At 42.6% G+C, this 12,151-nt stretch overlaps 1 protein-coding gene across 1 annotated transcript in view; it reads left to right on the top strand.

Annotated features, from left to right (window-relative positions):
* The window catches only part of ANXA11 (annexin A11), a 52,822-nt gene extending 41,165 nt beyond the window's left edge, over positions 1-11,657 (top strand). Inside the window, exons 10-15 of the mRNA XM_075000068.1 lie at positions 655-711; positions 2,580-2,673; positions 4,956-5,051; positions 7,713-7,771; positions 8,669-8,791; positions 10,970-11,657. Of these exons, the coding sequence (XP_074856169.1) occupies positions 655-711; positions 2,580-2,673; positions 4,956-5,051; positions 7,713-7,771; positions 8,669-8,791; positions 10,970-11,029 (489 nt within the window). The 3' untranslated portion in view covers positions 11,030-11,657. The remainder of the gene's footprint in view (positions 1-654; positions 712-2,579; positions 2,674-4,955; positions 5,052-7,712; positions 7,772-8,668; positions 8,792-10,969) is intronic.
* Positions 11,658-12,151: the final 494 nt, after the last annotated feature.

The raw sequence follows: 12,151 nt of genomic DNA on the forward strand, positions 1-12,151 counted from the left end.
ATGATTTTCAAAATATATGTTAAAGGGAATAACTGAGCTATATCATTCAGTCTAGAGTCTAAGCTTCCTTCTTGATAGTATAAGTGAATAGTCTAAGGCTGTGTTTTTCCAAGAGGATTATTATAGAGGACAGAGTTTGCATTACTTAAGATTTAGGAAATCAGATTAGGCTGTGTTGCTGTAATGCTCTGGCTGGCATCCAATTAAGTAGACATTGGTTCATAATGCTTTTGGTAGGGTTTGAAGCAAATGAAGATGTAACAATGTCAATCTTTCTGTTTGTCCTTCTGCTTGCCCCATTGCATTGCAGTAATAAGGCAAACACACGCTCCTAACATCAGGTGAACTCTACTACTTCCACACAACTATATTTTCCTTTACTTGATGACCAATGAACCCTATATTTTTATCTGTTACTTCTATGAAAAGGAATTTTATTTGTCCTAAGGTGCAAGGTCTGCAGTTTACTGTACCTTCAGAATCAAAATGCTTATAGTAGCAAAGCAAAAATGGTTTTGTTTATCCAAGGTTATAAACATTTTAGTGTAAAGGTTTCATGGATTTTTTGGGGGCTGAGGGGAGCTTTGATGGAAAGGGCTGTTTTGTTAATTGAAAAGTATATATATTAATCATTACTATTTGCCATTCTTTCAGGGAAACAGAGATGAAAGTACAAATATAGACATGTCATTGGTCCAAAGGGATGTTCAGGTTAGTAAGATATGCTTCCTTGCGTACAGGTCTATCTCATCCCAGTCTGCGGAAGTTTAGTAGCACAGTTGCAATTCAATGCCATAGGATTTGGCTCCTCAAACCAGGCACACTGCATTGAGAGCTTTATCTCTAGTTCTTCTGTTTCAAAATGTTGTTACTGCCTTTGTTTAGTGGATTTGTACAAATATTTTCTGTTGACCCTTGTTAAAAATTGCTTGTACAAATAACTGTTTAGAGATGGGTGGTAGCTCCTTCAGGTTATTTTTTTTAATACTTTCAGTAGCTTCCCTTTCCTGTTCCTACAAAACAATATCAAATGATGTCTTTCACGGAGTATAGAAATTGCTTTGGAGAGCCGCGTGAGAGTGTGGGCACCTCTAAGTATAGTTCTGTGGGCTACTCATGCTGGCGAGCAGGAGTTGTCATGTTCATTGGTTTTTTTTTCGGACGAGTTTGACCGAATATGTCAGGCCCTGGTTCTATACCTTTGTGGATCAAGTGGTCAAAGCCCTTGTGTGGGGGGTAGAAAGGAAATACGTGAAGCAGCCCCAAGGGTTACTACAGACCTGTGATGATCTTCAGTGCAATACACGGAGTGGAGGAGAATTTCTCGTTCCTAACTACTGTGCCTGAAAGCCCATTAACTCAGGATTTGTGCTACAGGGCGATGTTTGGACCCGCACGAAATGCTTTGCCTTGTTTTATCATGTAGCCTCTTACCATCTGGGGGTGAGGGTAGAGCAGGGGTGGCCAACCTGTTTGTACTGGGGCTACGTGGCAATTTTTACATTTTCTAGAGGCTTAACACCACCTGCCCCAGTCCCAACCCTCCCATCTCACCCCACCCCCCCAAGATTAACCTGCCTCAGATGATTCTCTGTGTGCTACTGCTGCTCCTCCACACCCACTCAGTGTGGCTATACAGCTCCAGCAGGGGCAGATGCAGCTGCCCCTCCCCAGCTCTCATGCTCACTCCCTCCCTCCTTCCCCCAGCATGGGCAGCTCCCTGCCCTGCCGGACTGAAATAATGGAACTAAATGTAGTTGGTTTAACAGCCAGATCCCTCCTGCCAGCCATTAAACCAATTAAATTTAGTTCCGTTATTTCAGCTGTGGCAGGGCAGGAAGATGCGAGAGGAGTCAGCAGCAGTATCTGGAGCCACAAATGGCTCCTTAAAGAGTTGCATGCAGTTCTGGAGCCACAGGATGCCAACCCCTGTCCCGCCTGACTACACCCTGTGCCCCATACTCCCCTTGTCCAGCTTGGGTAAAATGTCACTGCTGCCACGGGAAAAAGCTTCAAGGGCTGGATAAAAAGGCTTCATGATTGGGGTTCTGGCCCACTGGCTGTGTGTTGGCCACTCTTGGGGTAGAGTGACACCTTTGTGCCCATGACTGTGCCTTTCCCTGTGCTTGCACCATGCCTGGCATATTTAGTGCCCCAGGGCAATGTAGATAGTAATAAAATGAGCATCCTGCATGGTGAATTACACCATAAGGGAAAGAAGAGAATCCTGATTAACTCTGACAGTGTCTGGGACTATTTTAGAGTCAACACTAGAACTGAACCTTATCATTGGCAAGAATCTCTCTCACCCCACTAGTGTGACCAGTCTTCCTTTCTTCAGGAGTTTCCTCTTGACATTGGTGCTCTTGTAGTTCAGCAGCTTTCACTGGCAATTCTGGATGCAAATAGGGTTCATCATAATGTGCATCAAGGTTTGAGCCACTCAGATCACTTGTTGCACGTTCCTATTTTCCAACAATATTCAGACCAAGTTGTCAGTGTACAAGTGCCTAGAAGGATGAGCTAAAGGCCCCCAGATGGGGAAGCTAACCAAGTGTGGATTCTTTTTTTCGGCTTAGGAGCTCTATGCTGCTGGAGAGAACCGTCTGGGGACCGATGAGTCGAAGTTCAACGCCATTCTGTGTTCCAGGAGCAAAGCTCACCTCAGGACAGGTAATGGTGTCTTGACTTGCAACATAAATGTCTCCTGAGGAGCTTAAATTATGCACACACCATTTAGCTTATCCTGCGCGCGCGCACGAGCTCTCTCTCTCTCTCTCTCGTGTGTGTGTGTAATGGGAAAATATAGACACGCGTCTCTCTTAAAAATCATAGACATTCACCTTTTTTCCAGAACCTGTGTCTGGTTTTCTTCTTGTACATCCCACGTCTTTCTTGTTCCAGTCATAGCAGCAGCTCTTTTGGTGTCCTACATACAAAATAATACGGTTGAGGTTGTTAGAGCTCTGGGTGGTGCATGGAGGAGAGAGAAGGTCCAACTCTCACCCTTTAAGTCTAGTGCATAGGGGAAGGGAAGACCAACATTCAGGGCTTCTCCAGACTGGATTAACTCATCAAGGGGCCCAGGGCAATCAGATTTTGTGCCCCCCACCCCCGAGCTCTGAGGCAGGGCCAAAAATTGAGGGGTTCAGTGTGGGAGAGGGAGCTGCTAGGGATGGGGGTGCAGGGTCTGAGTGGGGGGTAGAGTCCCGGAGGGGGGTTGGGTTGTGGGGCCTAGACAATGGGAGCAGTGGGGGGGAAAAGCTTCTGGGGCGGGGCAGACAGCGGTGTGCAGAGCTGCTTCCTCACCCTGCCAGGCAGAGCCCGTGGGCTGGATCTGGCCCCGGGTTGTGTGGATTCTGCCCATGAGGCTCGGGGCTCCCCTGCTGGAGCTCCCCTGCTGCTGCCCTCCAGTGCAGCACAGTGAGAGAGCACTGGGGCTCCGCCAAGCCTTGTGGGTCAGTTCCAGGCATGCCGCAGGCTGGATCCAGCTTGTGGCCGTAAGTGCTGGGGCCCCAGTCTAGAGCCCTACCCAATTAGTTCCCTCTGTATCCAGCACTGCAGTGCTCTGATCTCAACTTGGGGCTTGTATCGTCCGTTTTTGTCATCCTCACCATGTGACTCTCAGTGCAACTCCAGTGCTGGTAGCAATGGGGCAGGGAGCTGCAGCGTAGAGAAGACACTTTTTAACCACCATTTCTGAGCAGAGCTCAACAGTGTAGTTAAAAGCTAGTCCACACTACCTCTCTAGTCTGGCACCCTTGGGGCTGCACCAGTGCTGAACGAGATAATTTGCTGGACCATGGGAGGTCAGTGTTGTCACACAGCATCACCAACACTCCCACTGCTTGCTGGGCTCTTGGAAGATATTGAGGGGTAAATCACAGCTAGACAGCACAGACCACGGAGAGCCAGGATTGGTGGCTGTAAACAAACTTCATGGGACCACAGGAAACCTGGCTGCACCCTTGATAAGTGATCATCTGGCGAAGTAACATCATGCTGGATTTCAGCTGTTGCTGGATGAGAGAGTGCCCGACTAGAAAGGTTCAAAGGTTTACTCCCCGTATTGCTGGTACTTTCAGAGTGGCACTCGGGTGAAATTTGGTGGGAGTGAGTCTAGTAAAAACCCAGCCCTACTAGCTCACAGTATCAGTTTGCTGCTGTATAAGATTTTGGTTGACAATTTTCTCTCCTGCCTGCACAACGGACGTTAAATATCTCCAGTGATAGAGATTCCACATCCTCCCTAGGTAACACATTCCACTGTTTAACCACACTGATATTTAAGAAGCAGTTAGATAGACATCTATCAGGGAATGGTTTAGATGGTGCTTGGTCATGTCGCGAGGGCAGGAGACTGGACTCAATGACCTCTTGAGGTCCCTTCCAGTTCTAGTGTTCTAGGATTCTAACTGTGTCTGAATTAATTTTTTTAAAAAAAAAAAAAAAAAAAAAAAAGCTTCCATTAGAGGTGTTTTATAGATCTTTTAAAAGAATGATTTACTTCAATTTTGTATGCGTGTGCGTGTACAGGCGTCCTCTCTTCACCACAGACACCTTTTCTTTCATGCTACTGGATTATAAAAGAGAGTCGCCAGTAGCAGGACTATGATTCCTGTCTGTTTGTAGAAGCAGAAATGAAGACAGATATGAGGAAGGCATTTCCTATTCATCCACATCCACCCTTTGAAATTACCGTGAAGAGAAAGGAGATTGTATCTACATGGCTGCTAAATGGTGTACTGAATAAGGGGAAGTCTTGCAGGGTACAGCTTAGAATAAACTTTGTGCTTTATTTTGAAAAGGAGTGAAGTAGGTCTGGAGAGCATTTGAACCACTGTCATCAAATGCTATTGTAAAAGCTGTGTCAGTGTACTGTAATTGCTGAGGAAGTTGAGTACAGGTGTGAATAGATGCCTGATTGCTAAAAGCTTTTCCCCACCCCCCTCTAGTTTTCAGTGAGTACCAGCGGATGTGTAACCGGGATATCGAGAAGAGCATAGCTCGTGAGATGTCTGGAGACCTCGAGAGCGGGATGCTGGCAGTGGGTGAGTCTCTCACTTTGTTTCATTCTCTACAAGCTGTTGTAGCAGGAATAGCTGTGGTGTTAGCACTGCTCCATCTAGCTGGAGTTGCTTTTTTTTTTTTTTTCCCCATGCAGGAAACTGGACCTGTAATTCCAGTTTTTGCTTTTTTGTTGGGTGTCCTAGTGAACCTGCCTGTGGGTAATAAAACACAACAAATAACTTGCCTCACCCTTCCTGTCCAGGTTTCCCTAAAGGTAGCCTCTGGACTTAAAATTAGAATTTGTTAGGTGTAGAAGAGGTGAGTGTTCGGCATGAGTGGCTTCATTTTCAGAGGTACTCAGCACTTGTACCTGCTGTTGAAGCCAACAGGAGTGGTGTGTGTTGAGTGTCTTTTGAAAATCAGGTCATTAATTTCAGCAAGATTTGGACAAGGCCCCAATTCCTTAAACAGCAACCCAGCTGGATCACGCTCTGCCAATTTAGAATTGCTGAGTGTCCTCTCTGTAAAGGCTAATTTACTTAGTCATCTGTTCCAAATTACCTCTTCTAAATAACTGCTTTGCTATGACCCTTTGATGCTGCCACCCACAGAATTATTATTTATTAACTTTTATTTATTTACTTATTTTTATTATTACATTAACAAATAACAGGTTAACAAGGTGTAATAGTGACAAGAACAGGACTATAACAATGAAAAAATTTGGGTCCTGATTCTGCTGCTGGTGAAATCGAAAGCAAAACTTCAGCTACCTTCAGGAGGAGAAACAACAGGCAACTGGGCTGTATTAGCATAAAATTGCGAGTTTATTTTGTGGAAGTTCCAGATAAAACTTTGCAAAATGTTGATTATTATTATTATTTTTTTTTGTTTAAGGTAAATCTCCTTTTATTTTTCACATCTTCGCTCATGTGCACAGAGACTGTATAACCATCCTGCCAGCCTTCACTAATAATTGCTTTTGAAAAGCAGATTTAGAACTAATTTAGGACTAATTGCTGTCTGACTTAATGGTGCTTATATTTCCTGCTTGGCCAGATTGTCATTGTAATGACTTTTTGAAGCCCTCATTGGATTTCTTTCTGTACCAGATGAATCAAACTCTTAATATCAGACAGCCAGACCTACAGAACATAAATAATGGCAAATTGAGTACATATTACCAGAGTAAACCCATATACCTTTGGCATGATATTTAACAGAGGATAACATATTTGAAAAGGCTGCCATTTCTCACAGCAAAAAAACTCTTGTCACAGCATGGATCCTGTAGTAGGATCCCTATTGGAGGTCCTTGAGTGGCCCTTCGCAAGAGTGTGTGTGACCAAATGTGTAGCTCCAGTTATATAGGACTGGGACCTGAGTTTGCAAGCAAAGCAATAACCCTTGTTAAAGTGACCTTCATAACCTTTGATCATCAAGTGCAGTAGAACCTCAGTATTACTAATCGACCATTTAACCTCATTTGAAACAGGAAGTAGCAGCAACAGCAGACACCCACAACCCCAAGAACAAATACAGCATAGTGCTTTGTTATACATAAACTACTAAAAATAAAGGGGAAACAGCATTTTTCTTCTACATTGTAAAGTTTCAAAGCTTTATTAAATCAATCTTCAGTTGTAAACTTTTGAAAGACTCATCATAACATTTTGTTCAGAGCTATGAACATTTCAGTTACAACCTCCATTCCCCGTGTGCTCGTAACCCTGAGGTGCCACGGTAACTCGCTTTAAATCATCCTCATTTTTTACTAGGCTTTTATGTGTAAAATAGCCTTTTTTTCTGTGGCGTGATCGGGTCTTTCCATCTAATGTGCAAAAGTCTAATTGTAAATATTTGTTTCCTTTTGGTTTTGCTCTCATGAAAGCTTTCTGGACTATACAGGTGGTAACTTAATAGATTCAAGCCACCTTGCGGCGTAAGTGGATTGTTTTAGCCAGTAATGGTAATCGGAAAACATACATTTCATGTCTTGTTGACCTCTGTTTTGAAGTGAATTCTTTCCATCCTTGGTAATTTGTGTATATGTGTGGATTGCTGTCGTTCATCTACATTATCAATTAAAGAACAAAAAAACCTACATTTTTCTAGATAAAGTGTGCGTTGCTATGATGTGAAGAACTTGCTCCTTTTCTGGTTTGATCCTGGTCTTGGTTGGTTGCTCTTCATAGTTGGATAATGCCCTATGAATTGTCCTTATGAGGCGGGTGCATGGTATGGTTACTGCATAGTTTGTTTTACAGCGTGACTGATTTGTCTATTTGCTCATATTGAACATGAGATAAGTTTGTAGGTTTTCATTCTGTTGAAATGGTGGGTGGGACTTTTGTCAGTATATGTTCTATATGCTTTTTTAGCTTTCTAGTGATTTATGAAAAGCCAGATCAAGCTAGATTTCACTCATCACTTTAATAGGGAATTTTTTGTTCTTCAGTCCCATAACTAAACTCAGCCCATTGATAAAAGACATACTTGTAGCAAGGAAGATTTGAGGGTTCTCCAACACTAAAACTAAAACTACCACCAGTCTGATGCAAAGTTAGAAACTTTGCCTTGCAAAGTAAATGCTCATTTTAGTGTGCAGGAACTGAGTGAGATAGATATATAAGCACATTCTTGATTCAATTATTTTGTTTTAGCTGTGAGTAACTAACATGCTAATACAATTTCTCTTGCAGTTAAGTGCATAAAAAACACTCCCGCTTTCTTTGCAGAAAGACTCTATAAAGCCATGAAGGTATGTCTGTGCGCCTGTGTGTGCTGTCTCTGTCCATCTTTGTATTTTTATAAAATTGCACAAGTGCCTTGGTACTAGTAAAACATAACTAATTATCATGAGTGAATGGGCTGACAATTTTTGATTGAGCAAAAGGTTCAGGATTTGGTCGGTTGTTGTGTGCACTTGGAATAAAGCTAATTAAGCAATGAGGATGAAAATCAGTATGGGGTTTATTAAAGAATTGCATATGTTGTCTGTTTATAAAAGCCTCAGTTCAGCAAAACACTTAAGGGTGCGTGTTATGCCCCATTCAGTTAATTAAAGTTAAACTAATAGCAGTTGTAATTCAAATCCCCTGGCCTTCACACCTTCCTACAAATGTGTTTCACTTCTCTTTCTTGCTTTCAGAGCTGGAGCAGGTGCCTAAAACGGGTTGCCTTAGAAATGCAACTCTTTGTATTTGTTTAGTCAAATGATTGAGACAAGTAAGGGTTGGCAATGATGGGATTGTGTGGAATGGAGAGGAAATCCACAATTCTCAGTGACTGCTTGTTGTGCAAAGAACTGAAGAGGGCAGTATCCTATTGGCACACACTTTAGTTAAAGCGCTGTAGGTCAAATTCTGCCCTGCATCACTGTCTGTTCTGTTGACTTCAGTGGATTGCCCTGACATAAGATGGGGAAAGATTGCTTGAACCCTGGAAATCTGTGGCTATCTGCTCTGTGGATATCTGCACCTATGGGTGTGGGTGCAGATCTCCACAGCTAAGTTTTGCATATATGGATGCAGATGCAGATCTAAATTTAGTATCTGCTCAGGGCTCTCAGAATTGGCCCTTGGAATTTCCAATTTGTGTTGAATTGCCTTGGATTTCAATGCTGATTATATAATGCAGTGAATGGGTTTCTTCCCAGGGGGCAGGAACAAAAGACAGGACCCTGATTCGAATCATGGTGTCACGCAGCGAGGTTGATTTGCTGGATATACGTGCTGAATACAAGCGGATGTATGGCAGATCCCTCTACGCGGATATCACAGTGAGACTTCTTTTTTTTTCCCCGCCTGCTGTTGATACCTCTACATGCCTTGTAGCCCATCCCTACCTCCTGATGCTGGATCACTGAGCTGATTCAGGCTCCCCTCTTCTTTCAGCATGCATGGAGGATCAAAATACCATGAAACAGATATGTGAGGAGCAGACTGGGGAGAAGCCATACTGGTGGCTTCTGTCTACTCTCCATAGCAACTGTGGAATGTGAGTTTGGTGGACGTAAGCATCTCCACAGATTCACTGACTCCTACCTCACTTGCCCATGAGATGTGCTGAGTCCCCAGCCTCTATTGTAGAGGCAGCCACAAGAACTCCGTAACATGACAATGGACAATAGTGAAAAGACAACTGTCTGCTGCCCTTAGAAAACTCCCACTACAAATCCCTTCTTTGGGTGGGGATGTGTTTGCATTTAACTACAGGTTGAGCCCCTCTGCCGTGCGGCACACTCTTGTCCAGCAACATCCATAATCCGGCAAGATTTTAGTTAGCCAGATGTCCATTTATCATGGATATGGCCAAATTTCCCACAGTCCCATAAAGCTTCTGTACAGCCACCAGTCCTGGCTCTCAGTGTTCTGTGCTGTAATTTACCCCTAAAGGTCTTCTAAGTGCCAAGTAAGCAGTGGCAGTGTTGGTAATGCTGCTAGATAATATTGACCTCCCATGATCTGGCAAATTCTCTCATTTGGCACCAGCTAGGTCCCAAGGGTGCCGGACTAGAGAGGTTCAACCTGCACAGGAATGTAAACCAACGCCTGAAAAATTTACATGCTGTCAGCTACCAGACAGCAGCAATGCCAGTGCTAATCAGTTTAAACCGAATTGGTGGTTCAGAGATAGGACTCTATGGCAGTTCCTTTTACTAGACTGTGATTATTCAGAGCAGATATTGAGGGTATGAGTTAAAAGGTAGTTATAATATATGCGGCCCCCATTTCTGTTTCCTTTGAAGTGAAGGTGAAAGTTTCCATCAACTTCATTGTTAACAGGATTAGGTTCCTAATTTGTATTTCTCTTTTTAATTCACAATAGCTCTCTCCTTCCATGGAGGATGGCATAGCTCTGATTATGCTTTAAGCCTTCATTTTGAGGATTTGTTCTGGTTTTTTGAAGCAACTTCCAAACACAGCTCAGAGTTGTTATTGTTGTGACAATGCTAAGCCACACAGAACAGTTAGCAGCCAGGTTCAGAACCAGCTTGTCACATGGCCTTATCGACTATGCCATAGTCTTGGACAGAAAAATTACATTAGCCTTTTTACAGCTCAGTTTTAGCTATAAAACATTATCATTCAGAAAGCCCTTTAAGACCATTGTAGCTGTGATTCGTCTAGTCCTGAGGACAAGACCCTCGAGGAACCATTGGTGAATTTCAGCACAGCTGGCTTTTGCAATGAGCTATTTGTTAGTTGCCAGATGTCTTTTAACCCTATCGCCTCTGTCATTTTCATCCTACCCAAAACATACATTTACTCTTTTTCACTTAGTTTGGGCCTAAATGGAAGGGTCTAAAAAAGCAACACATGCTACAGAATGCAGGAGATGTTTTGGGAGTGAGATATCAGCCTGCTAGAGTTGTTAATGTGAGATCACTGATTTCAGCTATATTGCTCTCTAGTACGGCACTGAAAGGACTTAAGTCTCATTGCATGTCCCTGTAATACAGTGTGATGGAAGGTGAGGGAAAGAAAATACTGGCCTCAGTTTCCATCACCTTTTGGAGCAGCTTTTGGTTGCTGCTGGATAACTCGGCGCACTTGAATACTGAAGAACAAGTTGGTGCGTCCTACAGAAGAATCTAGCAAAGTACTTATGAGGTCAGGACTGTCTTCTGAAGAAATATGTTCTTGAAGGGTTTTTACCAGTTGAAGCCTAAACATTTTATTCTGTGGACTGGTCCTGTGGCCGATGTCAATTCTTTATTAGCCTGGGATTTGGAATTCAAACGTGAAACCTGTTAAAAGCTACCCTTGGTCCATTTTTAGCTGTAGCTACAGTCCTAAGTGGCTGCTGAAAGCAGTTCTAAGTCTTAAGATTCGTACATCTTCACTCAGCGCTCTCTCTCAGCAGAAAAAAAGAAAAAAAAAGGAACCAAAAACTAAGTGTAAGCGTTGCATGGCTTTCTTCTCTAACTGTTTTTTCCCTTTGGCTTTGCTGCTAGGGTGATACCTCTGGAGACTACCGGAAGATACTGCTCAAGTTGTGCGGTGGAAATGACTAAATGGAGCCTTCATCTTTTTAAAAAGCAGCTGCCTTTCTGTTGTTGCTTTAAAATATCAATATTGAATTTCCTTGGATTTTTTTAAATGCCATGAATTGCTTTCCTAAAGCTACTATGTCTAAAAATAACCCTACAACTCTTCCCCATTTACTTACACACACACAAAAGCTAGCTTAAATACAAGCTGCTCAGGATTTTTTTTTAAAATCACCCTCTAGTTCATGAATAACTGATGATTATTTTTGCTTGCATCCTTAGCTTCAGTAATTTTGTTTCCTGGTAAAAATCAGTCTTGTCGATTTCAAGGGTGGCTTGGGGTTTGTATGGATATTGTGTGAATCTCTTCTTGTATGTGAATTTTATTTGTTGCACACAGCTGTGGTTTTGTGTGCATGAAAGGAACAGCCCTCAGTTTGTTTTGCATCCAATTAAATTGTTTAAGAAGTTTTACTAAATATTTTTCTAAGGAAGACTTGCTCTGCTCTTCATGCTTTATTTGAAATGTCACAGGAATGTCGCTCTGATGCAAACTCAGCCTCTCCAGTTATCGTTTAGGATTGTGCCTTAAAATCAATATGTGTGTCTAAAAGTGGATTGTAAAATTAAAGCCATATATCTTTTAAACCATCTTGAACAGCTGGCTTCCTTTTGTTATGATCATCCTGCATCTTTTGTTTTGTGACTCAGTTAAACCACTGTATGTGGGACTTAGGTGGAAATACTCTGCTGGAACTGGTTAAGGGTTATCCACAAACAAAACTGTCTTAGCCAATCAGAGTGTCTTGCTAACTGGGCACAGCTGTGCTGTTTGTCCTCTTCTTATGCAATTTCCTGCATGCTGATTCCCTGTGGGTGTTTGACTTAATCACTGCTCTTGTACCAAATATGCAAATCTTTCTACTCTGACTCTTAACTCTTCTATGATTGGCTCCCCTAACTGTCTCTGATTTTTCAAACCTTTTCCAACAACATTAATCCTTCTTCATCTTGTCATTCCCCAAAATGGAAAATGCCAAAATTTGCAAGAGAGAAGGAAGTGATCTGGAGCTGTCAAAGGGAAAGATTTAGAAAAAAATTTAAAGTTCTGTTAACTGATCTCACTCTTTCCACTCTCATCTACTA

The sequence above is a fragment of the Carettochelys insculpta genome, chromosome 7 (assembly GCF_033958435.1).
Source record: "Carettochelys insculpta isolate YL-2023 chromosome 7, ASM3395843v1, whole genome shotgun sequence".
Lineage (NCBI taxonomy): Eukaryota > Metazoa > Chordata > Testudines > Carettochelyidae > Carettochelys > Carettochelys insculpta.